Here is a 14,421-nt window from a genome sequence, read left to right on the forward strand (position 1 = left end):
CCAAATCTTTTCCAATGATAAACTAAAAACTCTTTAAAAAAGAGAGAGAGAGATTTTTATGAATATTCTCTATTATTTGAGTCATATCAGGCGCTTTTTTAATGACATTCTTTGTCTATCATAAACACACTTTCAAACTTTAATTGTAAAATTGTGAATAAGTGTAGATGAAAATCTCAGATCCTTATCAAGCCTTCCACTGGCTAGTGACATTCCAGAACGTTCTCATTTGTTAATTACAGGCCCAGAGACCTTTGGAGGTCCAAAGGTAATCAATCAAGCTGAAAGGGGAGGAGCCGCTTAAATTCAAAGCTGTACTTAATGGCAAAGACGAGCACTGGTGGGTATTGTGTTAACGTTTGTCAGGATGGGTCTTTTGCAATGTCTGTTAGTGCTGGTTGTGCTTGTGGTGTTTGATCTGAAGAATGCTATTGGAAGTTTGAGTTCCAGTCAAAGTCCAAAAAGCAAGAAGCATCAATCATATCCAGCTTCCAGAGTGCCTGTTTCTTCTCAAGTGCTCGGGAACACTTTGCAGAAGGCCTCTCTGTTTCAGAGTCTCGACTACAGAGGATTTGCACAAGAGCCTCTTGGTCTTCAGGAGAAGCAGGTGTTGCAGGGTCCAGTGAAGCCTCTGGACTGGAGGTTTCCCATTGTTCCAGAAGTGCCGAGTGAGATGGCGGTGGATTTCCATTTGAGGCAACCTGTGACCCCCAGTAGTGTAGCTATTCAATGCGGTGAGAACCGGATTCATGTGGAGGTACAGCAGGACTTGTTTGGCAATGGTGAACTGATCCAGCCATCTGGTCTGACTCTGGGAGGATGTCCTGTTGTCGGTTTGGTCCCAGGCTCTAAGGTGCTCTTCTTTGAGAATGAACTGCAGGACTGCAACAGTGTCTTGATGGTAAGAGCTGTTAAGTGTTACTAGATTTATTGAACCCTACTAAAAATGGGGCCCTTGTTTTGGTATCGACGTTCTAGATTCAGGGAACCATCCATGGGACGGTTCTCTTATAGTGGGAAAGACTCTTAATAACTGCTTACTCGGGTAACCAAGTGTTATGGCATGACTTGCTAAGATGCCTTTTGGAATGGGTTCTCTTTTTCGGAGAACCCTCTTGGTAACAACGTCAGTCTCCTATAGATGACCAAGGATGAGCTTGTCTACACCTTTGCCCTTACCTACACTCCTGAGGCGTTTGCTGGCACTCCGATTACCCGTGCAGGTGGTGCAGTTATTGGAGTTCAATGCCACTATCAAAGGTAAGCGACCTTTTGTGACTTGTGGCATTGCTTGCAGTGGTGGAACTGCAAGCCCATTTAATTGGTCACTTCTTGAACTGCAGGTTTCAAAATGTCAGCAGTAGTGCCTTGAAGCCAACTTGGGTCCCTTATGCCTCAACGGAGGCTGGTGAAGAAGTCTTGGTGTTCTCCCTGAAGCTCATGACTGGTTTGTGCAGTTTCTCTAGACCTTCTGCCTTCTGAACGAGGCTGTGCCTAAGCAGTTCTTCCCTCTTGCAGATGACTGGTCCTATGAGAGGCCTTCAAACTCTTACTTCCTGGGTGACGTTATTAATGTTGAGGCATCTGTGAAGGTATACAACCACGTCCCTCTGCGTGTGTTTGTGGACAGCTGTGTGGCCACCCAAGTACCTGATGTGAACGCCCTTCCGAGATATTTGTTCATTGAGAATCATGGGTGTGTTCATGTCACCAGATGCTGCAGAGTTGACTTGTTCTCGAGTTTGCTCCTTGTAACCGCTTTGTCCCTGACAACTACTTTTTACTCCTTAGATGTCTTGTGGATGCCAAGGTCACCGCTTCCAGCTCGCGCTTCATGCCTCGATCCCAGGAAGACAAAATCCGGTTCCAGCTGGAGGCCTTCATGTTCCAGGGGGGATCCAGTCCTTCTGTATGTATTATGAGTGTTGGAGAATGACCTCTCCCATTTGCTTTGGTTTGTGTCCCCTTACCCGTGGTGTCTCTTGCAGATCTACATGACGTGTGTTCTGAAGGCCACTCTTGCTTCTGCACCTAGTGACGCGCTCCACAAATCCTGTTCCTTTGCCAATGGGTATGTTCATGCCACTTACGAATACATTAAAGGTGCCATGTCTGATTTTTCGTATTGCAGGTGGCTTGCTGCTGATGGGAACAACCAGGTTTGTGGTTGCTGTGACTCAACATGTGGTCCTGATGGTGGAACTGCTGCTTCTCCTTTTGGAGGTAGGAAGGTGCTTTTAAGCTTGGTTTTTGACCCTTCAAGCACTTAACTTTGGTGTCTGCTTTTTCTAGGCCTTCGGTGGGAAGGGAAGGCCTCGCTCGGTCCTGTAGTGGTTCAAGAGCACAAGAAGACTTTAGCTGGTCTTCAATAAATGTGGGGGAGCAAACTTATTCTCGTTTCTGTTTTTCTTGTCTAGTTTAACCAATTGATTTTGTGCGAGGAAGTGGGTAGTCCTACTGTACCTATTCTCTTGCCAGAAGGAAAGGCTCCCTTTTCTCGTTAGGGAAGTTAATAAACCTTTTAAAGGGACCTGCTGTGAGCTCCCTTTTTTAGGAGTACTGTAAAGGTGGAATACATTGCCCATGATGCTGTAAAGGGAATTCTGTTAATTGGCACTTGTGCCAAAAGAGTTCTGCGTGAACGTCCACTTCCTTGAAGCACTGCAGATTTTTGCGTGCATCTTATGCAGTGAACTTGATTTTCTTCGTGTTGGTAACTTCAAATGAGCAGTTTAATTTCCCCCTTGCATCCCCCAAATAGGTTTGATCAGTTAAATTTGTTTCCTAATGCTCTTTGTTGACATCTCTCATGCTTTTTAAATCCATGTACAATAGAAGCGCACTCCCAGTATCAACACTGGCACCACGTTTTCCACCTTCAGATGGGTTATTTATAGGCTTTACATTTTAGGAAAACGGCAGGCATCGCTTAAGTTTAGTATTTGGTGTGCCGAACCTGTACTGACGTAAGGGGTTTTTTGTGCAGTAGCAGGTCAGTTAGAATTCTGAAAAATCATTGACGAATTGACTCCCAGTGAATGACCTTTTTTGGTTTGTCACTTGTGCAACATCTTGGGCGGTTTCAATACTAAAGGGATACTCCACCCCAAAATGAAGATCGTCATCACTTGCCCCCAAGTCGTTCCGAACCCATAAGAGCTTCGTTCATCTTCGGAACCCCACTTATTTTGGATGAAAACCAGGAGGCTTGTGATTTGGCCCACAGGCTGCCAAGTAAAATGCACTGTCAAGGTCCAGAAAAGCATCCTCGGAGTAGTCAGACTGTGTACGTTCTTCTGTGTCAGCCGCGCCACAAGCATATGTTCTCCTCGCTTCCTAACGTTACGGTTCATCCACTGATGGCAGATGGGTAATTCCGATGGTGCTTTTCTGGACCTTGGCAGTATATGGGATGGTCACAGGCCTCCCGGTTTTCATCCAAAATATCTTTAACCCCTTTGCTGTCAAGGATAGTCACCGGCCCCAGATTATTGTTTTACTTTCACAGCACGTCAAACCTCTCTGCTGACAGAGACCGGATTCGCCCGTGTCTTGTCCATCATAACTGTGCATCATATCCCGCCCCATCCTACCCATGATGCATTTCCTGTACACATCTGTGTTGATATCTGACCACAACAACACAGAGAAACCTCTGTACCCATGAAACATCCAAATAATTAACACACGATTACGTTAGTTAATGGTATGTGATTTTGGGCGTTTTTATAACATAAATGTACATCTGAAATGCTAACTTGTGCAGCGACGTAAAAGGCTATAAATAGCATATTTTTACAGCAGTAAAATTCCACATGTGATCGCAAAAGGAGGTTATTACAAACAATCGGTTAATTTTCATGAATAGTCTTATGTAGCTTGATGCTAACGTTAGCTCTAATGCAGCTACATAGCAGGTGCAGTTCTTCATAATGCATTTTGTAATCATTTTGTCAAAGGTTGTAAGAAAATGTTTTGTTGTAATTTTATAGTAAGGCTTTTGATAATAGTGGGGTAAATGTATACTGGAATAATGATAAATGAAGAATCAGGATTTTGTGTCATACCTGGCCCATGTGTGAAAGGCTCGTTTTGTAACAACAATAGAATCATGAATGGGGCAGTTTTGCCGGTCCAAACAAGAGATAATTGCATTCCAGGAGTCATAAATCAATTTTACTAGCCTTCTCTAAAAACACACATGACACGGTCTTAGAAAAGGTTTCATAAATGTGGTACCCGTCAAGGAGTAAATCTTTATGGTTTGACTACGCCACCCCCTGATGATGGGCAGGAGGACCCACAAGTCTTCCCTTAATGTAGTGTAGCTAACTCTATATTTTCCCCGCAAAGGGACAGTTGACAAGAGGCAGGTATATAAATGTATTTCAAATTTATTACAATTTAATACAAAAAGTGTGGAAAAGTTATTAAAATGGCTCTTAAATACTGCTATACAATTGGTGGATTCTCCTCAGTCTAGGAAGGTCGGATCAGCCAATGCGAAACCCCTGCTCAGGTGGACCCTGGTGAGACAAAAAGAAACAGGAGACAGCAACCCAGCACCAGAAGAAGCATGCAACACAGCAAGCACCACTCATTCAAGATCTTCAGATACCACGACAAAGAAATCTCACACCGTGTTATGGTTATAAAGACACCCCAAACCAATGTCTCTAACAATGTGGTCCCTTGGCAAGAAGGGGCAAAGCATCAGTGTGGATCCGGCCTTGTACAGGGATAGCCTAAGCAAAAGACATAGTTAGGGAGGAGACCCACCAGCACGGATAACACCAGTTTAAGGAACAATGCTACTACCAGTAGGGCACATGGGTGGTAGGCCCAGAAGCAAAATCACATCACACAAACAAACCAACAAAACAATAAAAAAATGCACATTAATCACAAGAAAACAGTGGCTGGCCTGGTCCTTTTCAGTATGCTCAACTGTCCCACAGCTCATTGACATATGAAGACAAAGGTGAACATTCCGTTGCGATGCAGCCCAGCAACTCAGGTCACAATGAGGTGATCACAACACATTTTAAAACTCCATGCAGAAGCCTGTGTCCTCCATGAAGAGTAGACACACACTTCTAGAAATTACCCTACACTGAAAAGGAAGCCCAACACGCACAACCGTGTCCAGCACCAACACAAAGAGAATCTGCCTTGCAACCAGCAGACACTTATCACTTCCTAATTGGTCATGTGACTTTTCAAAACATCATGTGATCCTGGGTGTGAACGTGATGCAACTAGGTTGTGTGCCTGCCTATGTAGATCCCCACATAAAATTCACACTTTGTGAGATTATATTCTGAAATGTCAAAATGAAGTATTAGTAGACTTGTGGCTTTAGCTTCATTATGTATCTAAAATCATATCCTACATCACTTTTAAATAGGTTTTTAATATTTTTACTGACATGTTTGAGCTTACATACATCTCTATTATAACCGTCTAAGTAATTCTGATTCCTGAACAGTAAACTTTGAGGTGTCAGCTGTGTGAACCGATGTTGATTATGTATCTAGTAAGAAAGACTCCTTAGCAGCAACCTTTTAATTTTGGGCATGTCATTCGTGTCTCCATGCTGAAAATGGGGGGGTGACAAGTAAGGGGTTCAATTGTGTTCCAAAGACGAATGAAGTTTCTACAGGTTTGGAACGACACGGGGGTAAGTGATTAGTGACACCATTTTCATTTTGGGGAGGAGGATCCCTTTAATAGCATTACTTTGAGTTGAGGACAATTGACACGGTTTCGTGTTTGCTTCAAGACAGTCGAGAATTGATTTCCATTTAAAACTTGAGCTGGATTTAAAACAAAAGCCGCAAGTAATCCACATAACTTTATATTGTGAATATCGGGAGCCAAACTACCGTTTGGAAGACAAATTAAAATAGGGGAACCTTGTGCTGCCCCAGGTTAACAACTGGAGGATGGAGAAAGGAATGCCTTGGTTTAATGGTGCGAGGAAAAAACAACTGGGAAGAGGCACGTAATCCCGGATTCTGTCGAACCAAAACAATAGACAAAGAGATACCTCGGGGTTCTGCAGGGTTTATTAAAAACACTAGATTTACATGACCAGAGTAACTTCCACTAGAAACCACAGTCTGCTCCCCAGAGACAGCCTTGATACGGGTGTCTCTTCCTGAAAGAGAAGTGTTAGAAGTGAGAACGCACTTCTAAAATGCTCAGTTCCTCTTGTCGAGAGAAAGCAAGAACTCACGTTTCCTGGTGCAGCTTTGCTCACAAGAGCCAGATGATGGATGGCACACCTCTGTACTGCAGTGGATGAAGACCTGACAGGGAAGAAAGAGGCTCAAGTCATAGAATCCACAAGTAGTAAATACACAAATGTTCAAGTAAAGGGGGGCATACGGTTTCCTGCAGAGCAGCCAGTGAGGCTGGATCTACAAATGTGAACATCTTCACAACAAAGCGCTTGTAGTGGGTTGGGAACTGAAGACCAGACGATCCAGTCACTGGAACCAGTGTGGTCAGATAGCGGTCGTCCTGGTAAGGGCATCTGAAGACAAAGGAGAAGGTTAGAAAGGGTCTCCCAGCAGACTAAAAGGATGAAGATTGGCTGTACACTCACCCGTCGATCAGAAGGTCCCACTGGGGGAGACTGAGTGGACTGGGGGTTGAAGTAGTCCAACAACGTCCCAGCATCAGGACAATGTTGGGGTCAGTCCTCTCCATAATGTGCACCTCAACATACACAGGCTCTCGCAGGACTTTTGTGATGGGATAATCAGCGTCACTGTAGTAGGACGTGTAGGCCTCATCCCCTGAGGAACAACACTGGGGTTTAACCGGACTCCAGTTTGAAAGGCTTTAGGCAGACACAGGACAAGACCTTACCTTCAGCACAGCCTTTGGTGACACATTGGCCATTGGCCAGTCTGAGCTCCACCCTGAGAGGTCCAGGAGCGGCTACTGGTGGAGGTGGAGGAACGGAGTTGACCTCCACAACCAGAGCTTCCACAGAAGTTCCCGAATATCTACACTGGAAGAGAAACCTGGACGACACACAGCGAGCTTGTAGCATTTATCAGGGATTAGTGGTCACACCAAGTCATGGATCACCTACTCAAAATGACTGTCCCTTGTGATGGAACCATATGGTCCAATCCCCACTTCATACGATGAGGTCATTCGGTTTTCATACACCACATATCCACCGTCCTCCTGTCAATAGAAACGGTGTCAGCATCCAGTCCAAGCGATGCAGAATAAAACCAGTAGCAGCTGCTAACCATCACGCTCGTGCCACATGCGGTCACAGGGAACTGGTATATAGCAAAGGAAGGTGTAGACCCCACAGGAGCACAAGGTGGGTCGTTTCCACCCAGTAGTTGAACCGAATCCAGACTCAGTCGAGGCAAGGTAACGTCTCGAGACACCACTACCACAAACTGACCATCTCTAATACACTGGACAGTCACTAGAACAAGAGCAGGTTAAATTCAGAGAAACGGTTTAACACGAACAGAATAAGATGGAGAACGCTTACCTGCCCTCCCATAGAAACACTGCTGTCCGTTAAAGCAGCAGTTGATAGCTTCACACGCAGCACCACTGATCCCAGGTAGACCGCATTGGATCTGCTCAGAATCAGCTACAGCACATTTATCAAGTTGAACTGGCTTCTGAAGCGGAAACTGCGGCTTAGGTTGTTGTGGAACTGGGCTTCTGAAGCGGAAACTGCGGCTTAGGTTGTTGTGGAACTGGCTTCTGAAACGGAAACTGCAGCTTAGGTTGTTGTGGAACTGGCTTCTGAAACGGAAACTGCGGCTTAGGTTGTTGTGGAACTGGCTTCTGAAACGGAAACTGCGGCTTAGGTTGTTGTGGAACTGGCTTCTGAAACAGAAACTGCTGGTTAGTTAGCTGTTGAACTGGTTTCTGAGGTGGAAACTGCTGGTTAGTTAGCTGTTGAACTGGCTTCTGGAGCTGAAACTGCTGGTCAGTTTGCTGGATCATCAGAGCTTGAGCATTCTGAAGCGATTGACTCCACTGTGGGACAGCATGACAGAAAGCACAGACCACCAAAATCTGAGCCAAACACCAACTTCCAGCCATTGTTCAACAGCTAAACACAAAGTGAAGCTATTGCCCTTTGGTCTTTTTGTATTCTACAGGTTCCAGCTAATTAACGATAGTCCCTCCCTCTTCATTGACAACTGGGTGATTCTCATTGGATCTCGAGATTCAATTCTTATTGAGAGAAAACGCGTATAAAAGCAGCACAGAGGCTGTGTCCACATCTTCACTGACAACTCTCTCAAGACTCGTTCACGCGGACGCTAAACATTCTTTCCAAATCTTTATCTTCGTCTGATACAGGCTCAAACATATCAGGTTGGATGCCTAATCTCGCCATCGTTCACGCTGGACAGAAGAGATCTGCGCTGTGAAACAGCCAATCAGAGCAGAGCTCAACATTATTGTTCATGACCCTTCCAAATAATTCTAGGGACAAATCCCAGGGTTGTAAACGGACATGTAAAACCGTTCCAGAGAATTTTTGCCCATACCCAAGCCACGTACCTTTTTATGTAGATCTCATTTAAAATATTGTATCAATGCATTCTATGGCACCTTTAGTTGGGATTATGAGATCATATTTTGGCCGGAAGCAATCATTTGAATTTCTCAACGATGGATTTGTTTCTTATAAACAGACAACCTTTCCCTTCACAAGACCGTAATTGATGTGAATTACTTGTGGATTATTTTGATATTTATAATAGCTCTTTGGACTTTCGTTTTGATGCCACCCATTCACTGGGGAGCAAGTGATGTAATTCTACATTTTTCCAAATCTTTTCCAATGATAAACTAAAAACTCTTTAAAAAAGAGAGAGAGAGATTTTTATGAATATTCTCTATTATTTGAGTCATATCAGGCGCTTTTTTAATGACATTCTTTGTCTATCATAAACACACTTTCAAACTTTAATTGTAAAATTGTGAATAAGTGTAGATGAAAATCTCAGATCCTTATCAAGCCTTCCACTGGCTAGTGACATTCCAGAACGTTCTCATTTGTTAATTACAGGCCCAGAGACCTTTGGAGGTCCAAAGGTAATCAATCAAGCTGAAAGGGGAGGAGCCGCTTAAATTCAAAGCTGTACTTAATGGCAAAGACGAGCACTGGTGGGTATTGTGTTAACGTTTGTCAGGATGGGTCTTTTGCAATGTCTGTTAGTGCTGGTTGTGCTTGTGGTGTTTGATCTGAAGAATGCTATTGGACGTTTGAGTTCCAGTCAAAGTCCAAAAAGCAAGAAGCATCAATCATATCCAGCTTCCAGAGTGCCTGTTTCTTCTCAAGTGCTCGGGAACACTTTGCAGAAGGCCTCTCTGTTTCAGAGTCTCGACTACAGAGGATTTGCACAAGAGCCTCTTGGTCTTCAGGAGAAGCAGGTGTTGCAGGGTCCAGTGAAGCCTCTGGACTGGAGGTTTCCCATTGTTCCAGAAGTGCCGAGTGAGATGGCGGTGGATTTCCATTTGAGGCAACCTGTGACCCCCAGTAGTGTAGCTATTCAATGCGGTGAGAACCGGATTCATGTGGAGGTACAGCAGGACTTGTTTAGCAATGGTGAACTGATCCAGCCATCTGGTCTGACTCTGGGAGGATGTCCTGTTGTCGGTTTGGTCCCAGGCTCTAAGGTGCTCTTCTTTGAGAATGAACTGCAGGACTGCAACAGTGTCTTGATGGTAAGAGCTGTTAAGTGTTACTAGATTTATTGAACCCTACTAAAAATGGGGCCCTTGTTTTGGTATCGACGTTCTAGATTCAGGGAACCATCCATGGGACGGTTCTCTTATAGTGGGAAAGACTCTTAATAACTGCTTACTCGGGTAACCAAGTGTTATGGCATGACTTGCTAAGATGCCTTTTGGAATGGGTTCTCTTTTTCGGAGAACCCTCTTGGTAACAACGTCAGTCTCCTATAGATGACCAAGGATGAGCTTGTCTACACCTTTGCCCTTACCTACACTCCTGAGGCGTTTGCTGGCACTCCGATTACCCGTGCAGGTGGTGCAGTTATTGGAGTTCAATGCCACTATCAAAGGTAAGCGACCTTTTGTGACTTGTGGCATTGCTTGCAGTGGTGGAACTGCAAGCCCATTTAATTGGTCACTTCTTGAACTGCAGGTTTCAAAATGTCAGCAGTAGTGCCTTGAAGCCAACTTGGGTCCCTTATGCCTCAACGGAGGCTGGTGAAGAAGTCTTGGTGTTCTCCCTGAAGCTCATGACTGGTTTGTGCAGTTTCTCTAGGCCTTCTGAACGAGGCTGTGCCTAAGCAGTTCTTCCCTCTTCCCTGGTTCCAGCTGGAGGCCTTCATGTTCCAGGGGGGATCCAGTCCTTCTGTATGTATTATGAGTGTTGGAGAATGACCTCTCCCATTTGCTTTGGTTTGTGTCCCCTTACCCGTGGTGTCTCTTGCAGATCTACATGACGTGTGTTCTGAAGGCCACTCTTGCTTCTGCACCTAGTGACGCGCTCCACAAATCCTGTTCCTTTGCCAATGGGTATGTTCATGCCACTTACGAATACATTAAAGGTGCCATGTCTGATTTTTCGTATTGCAGGTGGCTTGCTGCTGATGGGAACAACCAGGTTTGTGGTTGCTGTGACTCAACATGTGGTCCTGATGGTGGAACTGCTGCTTCTCCTTTTGGAGGTAGGAAGGTGCTTTTTAAGCTTGGTTTTTGACCCTTCAAGCACTTAACTTTGGTGTCTGCTTTTTCTAGGCCTTCGGTGGGAAGGGAAGGCCTCGCTCGGTCCTGTAGTGGTTCAAGAGCACAAGAAGACTTTAGCTGGTCTTCAATAAATGTGGGGGAGCAAACTTATTCTCGTTTCTGTTTTTCTTGTCTAGTTTAACCAATTGATTTTGTGCGAGGAAGTGGGTAGTCCTACTGTACCTATTCTCTTGCCAGAAGGAAAGGCTCCCTTTTCTCGTTAGGGAAGTTAATAAACCTTTTAAAGGGACCTGCTGTGAGCTCCCTTTTTTAGGAGTACTGTAAAGGTGGAATACATTGCCCATGATGCTGTAAAGGGAATTCTGTTAATTGGCACTTGTGCCAAAAGAGTTCTGCGTGAACGTCCACTTCCTTGAAGCACTGCAGATTTTTGCGTGCATCTTATGCAGTGAACTTGATTTTCTTCGTGTTGGTAACTTCAAATGAGCAGTTTAATTTCCCCCTTGCATCCCCCAAATAGTTTGATCAGTTAAATTTGTTTCCTAATGCTCTTTGTTGACATCTCTCATGCTTTTTAAATCCATGTACAATAGAAGCGCACTCCCAGTATCAAACACTGGCACCACGTTTTCCACCTTCAGATGGGTTATTTATAGGCTTTACATTTTAGGAAAACGGCAGGCATCGCTTAAGTTTAGTATTTGGTGTGCCGAACCTGTACTGACGTAAGGGGTTTTTTGTGCAGTAGCAGGTCAGTTAGAATTCTGAAAAATCATTGACGAATTGACTCCCAGTGAATGACCTTTTTTGGTTTGTCACTTGTGCAACATCTTGGGCGGTTTCAATACTAAAGGGATACTCCACCCCAAAATGAAGATCGTCATCACTTGCCCCCAAGTCGTTCCGAACCCATAAGAGCTTCGTTCATCTTCGGAACCCCACTTATTTTGGATGAAAACCAGGAGGCTTGTGATTTGGCCCACAGGCTGCCAAGTAAAATGCACTGTCAAGGTCCAGAAAAGCATCCTCGGGAGTAGTCAGACTGTGTACGTTCTTCTGTGTCAGCCGCGCCACAAGCATATGTTCTCCTCGCTTCCTAACGTTACGGTTCATCCACTGATGGCAGATGGGTAATTCCGATGGTGCTTTTCTGGACCTTGGCAGTATATGGGATGGTCACAGGCCTCCGCGGTTTTCATCCAAAATATCTTTAACCCCTTTGCTGTCAAGGATAGTCACCGGCCCCAGATTGTTTTACTTTCACAGCACGTCAAACCTCTCTGCTGACAGAGGACCGGATCTCGCCCGTGTCTTGTCCATCATAACTGTGCATCATATCCCGCCCCATCCTACCCATGATGCATTTCCTGTACACATCTGTGTTGATGTCTGACCACAACAACACAGAGAAACCTCTGTACCCATGAAATATCCAAATAATTAACACACGATTACGTTAGTTAATGGTATGTGATTTTGGGCGTTTTTATAACATAAATGTACATCTGAAATGCTAACTTGTGCAGCGACGTAAAAGGCTATAAATAGCATATTTTTACAGCAGTAAAATTCCACATGTGATCGCAAAAGGAGGTTATTACAAACAATCGGTTAATTTTCATGAATAGTCTTATGTAGCTTGATGCTAACGTTAGCTCTAATGCAGCTACATAGCAGGTGCAGTTCTTCTTCATAATGCATTTTGTAATCATTTTGTCAAAGGTTGTAAGAAAATGTTTTGTTGTAATTTTATAGTAAGGCTTTTGATAATAGTGGGGTAAATGGATACTGGAATAATGATAAATGAAGAATCAGGATTTTGTGTCATACCTGGCCCATGTGTGAAAGGCTCGTTTTGTAACAACAATAGAATCATGAATGGGGCAGTTTTGCCGGTCCAAACAAGAGATAATTGCATTCCAGGAGTCATAAATCAATTTTACTAGCCTTCTCTAAAAACACACATGACACGGTCTTAGAAAAGGTTTCATAAAATTCACACTTTGTGAGATTATATTCTGAAATGTCAAAATGAAGTATTAGTAGACTTGTGGCTTTAGCTTCATTATGTATCTAAAATCATATCCTACATCACTTTTAAATAGGTTTTTAATATTTTTACTGACATGTTTGAGCTTACATACATCTCTTTTATAACCGTCTAAGTAATTCTGATTCCTGAACAGTAAACTTTGAGGTGTCAGCTGTGTGAACCGATGTTGATTATGTATCTAGTAAGAAAGACTCCTTAGCAGCAACCTTTTAATTTTGGGGCATGTCATTCGTGTCTCCATGCTGAAAATGGGGGGGTGACAAGTAAGGGGTTCAATTGTGTTCCAAAGACGAATGAAGTTTCTACAGGTTTGGAACGACACGGGGTAAGTGATTAGTGACACCATTTTCATTTTGGGGAGGAGGATCCCTTTAATAGCATTACTTTGAGTTGAGGACAATTGACACGGTTTCGTGTTTGCTTCAAGACAGTCGAGAATTGATTTCCATTTAAAACTTGAGCTGGATTTAAAACAAAAGCCGCAAGTAATCCACATAACTTTATATTGTGAATATCGGGAGCCAAACTACCGTTTGGAAGACAAATTAAAATAGGGGAACCTTGTGCTGCCCCAGGTTAACAACTGGAGGATGGAGAAAGGAATGCCTTGGTTTAATGGTGCGAGGAAAAAACAACTGGGAAGAGGCACGTAATCCCGGATTCTGTCGAACCAAAACAATAGACAAAGAGATACCTCGGGTTCTGCAGGGTTTATTAAAAACACTAGATTTACATGACCAGAGTAACTTCTCCACTAGAAACCACAGTCTGCTCCCCAGAGACAGCCTTGATACGGGTGTCTCTTTCCTGAAAGAGAAGTGTTAGAAGTGAGAACGCACTTCTAAAATGCTCAGTTCCTCTTGTCGAGAGAAAGCAAGAACTCACGTTTCCTGGTGCAGCTTTGCTCACAAGAGCCAGATGATGGATGGCACACCTTGTACTGCAGTGGATGAAGACCTGACAGGGAAGAAAGAGGCTCAAGTCATAGAATCCACAAGTAGTAAATACACAAATGTTCAAGTAAGGGGGGCATACGGTTTCCTGCAGAGCAGCCAGTGAGGCTGGATCTACAAATGTGAACATCTTCACAACAAAGCGCTTGTAGTGGGTTGGGAACTGAAGACCAGACGATCCAGTCACTGGAACCAGTGTGGTCAGATAGCGGTCGTCCTGGTAAGGGCATCTGAAGACAAAGGAGAAGGTTAGAAAGGGTCTCCCAGCAGACTAAAAGGATGAAGATTGGCTGTACACTCACCCGTCGATCAGAAGGTCCCACTGGGGGAGACTGAGTGGACTGGGGTTTGAAGTAGTCCAACAACGTCCCAGCATCAGGACAATGTTGGGGTCAGTCCTCTCCATAATGTGCACCTCAACATACACAGGCTCTCGCAGGACTTTTGTGATGGGATAATCAGCGTCACTGTAGTAGGACGTGTAGGCCTCATCCCCTGAGGAACAACACTGGGGTTTAACCGGACTCCAGTTTGAAAGGCTTTAGGCAGACACAGGACAAGACTTACCTTCAGCACAGCCTTTGGTGACACATTGGCCATTGGCAGTCTGAGCTCCACCCTGAGAGGTCCAGGAGCGGCTACTGGTGGAGGTGGAGGAACGGAGTTGACCTCCACAACCAGAGCTTCACAGAA

At 44.3% G+C, this 14,421-nt stretch overlaps 3 protein-coding genes and 1 pseudogene across 3 annotated transcripts; 2 read left to right on the forward strand and 2 right to left on the reverse strand.

The window, feature by feature from the left end:
• The first annotated feature begins 332 nt into the window (after positions 1 to 332).
• LOC113090764 (zona pellucida sperm-binding protein 3-like) lies at positions 333 to 2,391 on the forward strand. Its single transcript, XM_026256345.1, has 8 exons — positions 333 to 901; positions 1,142 to 1,260; positions 1,344 to 1,447; positions 1,519 to 1,696; positions 1,792 to 1,909; positions 1,989 to 2,071; positions 2,132 to 2,223; positions 2,293 to 2,391. Exons 1-8 carry the CDS (start codon positions 368 to 370, stop codon positions 2,370 to 2,372), a joined length of 1,308 nt encoding a protein of 435 aa, XP_026112130.1. The 5' UTR covers positions 333 to 367; the 3' UTR covers positions 2,373 to 2,391.
• A 3,309-nt stretch (positions 2,392 to 5,700) lies between these two features.
• Positions 5,701 to 8,131, reverse strand: LOC113090761 (zona pellucida sperm-binding protein 4-like; annotated as a pseudogene).
• A 1,052-nt stretch (positions 8,132 to 9,183) lies between these two features.
• LOC113090758 (zona pellucida sperm-binding protein 3-like) lies at positions 9,184 to 10,872 on the forward strand. The gene is made up of 7 exons (XM_026256339.1): positions 9,184 to 9,732; positions 9,973 to 10,091; positions 10,175 to 10,311; positions 10,343 to 10,389; positions 10,469 to 10,551; positions 10,612 to 10,703; positions 10,774 to 10,872. The coding sequence occupies exons 1-7, from the start codon at positions 9,199 to 9,201 to the stop codon at positions 10,851 to 10,853; spliced, it is 1,092 nt and encodes a 363-aa protein (XP_026112124.1). The 5' UTR covers positions 9,184 to 9,198; the 3' UTR covers positions 10,854 to 10,872.
• A 2,112-nt stretch (positions 10,873 to 12,984) lies between these two features.
• On the reverse strand, positions 12,985 to 14,207 carry LOC113090759 (zona pellucida sperm-binding protein 4-like). Its single transcript, XM_026256340.1, has 4 exons — positions 14,031 to 14,207; positions 13,811 to 13,958; positions 13,538 to 13,732; positions 12,985 to 13,017 (listed from the first exon to the last, which is right to left on the reverse strand). Exons 1-4 carry the CDS (start codon positions 14,132 to 14,134, stop codon positions 12,985 to 12,987), a joined length of 480 nt encoding a protein of 159 aa, XP_026112125.1. The 5' UTR covers positions 14,135 to 14,207.
• Positions 14,208 to 14,421: the final 214 nt, after the last annotated feature.

This window comes from Carassius auratus, unplaced genomic scaffold (genome assembly GCF_003368295.1).
Source record: "Carassius auratus strain Wakin unplaced genomic scaffold, ASM336829v1 scaf_tig00214017, whole genome shotgun sequence".
Classification (NCBI taxonomy): Eukaryota; Metazoa; Chordata; class Actinopteri; order Cypriniformes; family Cyprinidae; genus Carassius; species Carassius auratus.

Coding starts and splice junctions, on each gene's coding strand:
- LOC113090764 (XM_026256345.1), top strand. CDS start 368: ATGGGTCTTTTGCAATGTCTGTTAGTGCTGGTTGTGCTTGTGGTGTTT. Junction 1,697..1,791: donor TTGTTCATTGAGAATCATGG/GTGTGTTCATGT, acceptor TTTACTCCTTAG/ATGTCTTGTGGATGCCAAGG. Junction 2,072..2,131: donor TCCTGTTCCTTTGCCAATGG/GTATGTTCATGC, acceptor TTCGTATTGCAG/GTGGCTTGCTGCTGATGGGA.
- LOC113090758 (XM_026256339.1), top strand. CDS start 9,199: ATGGGTCTTTTGCAATGTCTGTTAGTGCTGGTTGTGCTTGTGGTGTTT. Junction 9,733..9,972: donor ACTGCAACAGTGTCTTGATG/GTAAGAGCTGTT, acceptor AGTCTCCTATAG/ATGACCAAGGATGAGCTTGT. Junction 10,312..10,342: donor CTCTAGGCCTTCTGAACGAG/GCTGTGCCTAAG, acceptor TCCCTCTTCCCT/GGTTCCAGCTGGAGGCCTTC.
- LOC113090759 (XM_026256340.1), bottom strand. CDS start 14,134: ATGGAGAGGACTGACCCCAACATTGTCCTGATGCTGGGACGTTGTTGG. Junction 13,959..14,030: donor TGGGACCTTCTGATCGACGG/GTGAGTGTACAG, acceptor CTTTGTCTTCAG/ATGCCCTTACCAGGACGACC. Junction 13,733..13,810: donor TGGCTGCTCTGCAGGAAACC/GTATGCCCCCCT, acceptor CTTCCCTGTCAG/GTCTTCATCCACTGCAGTAC.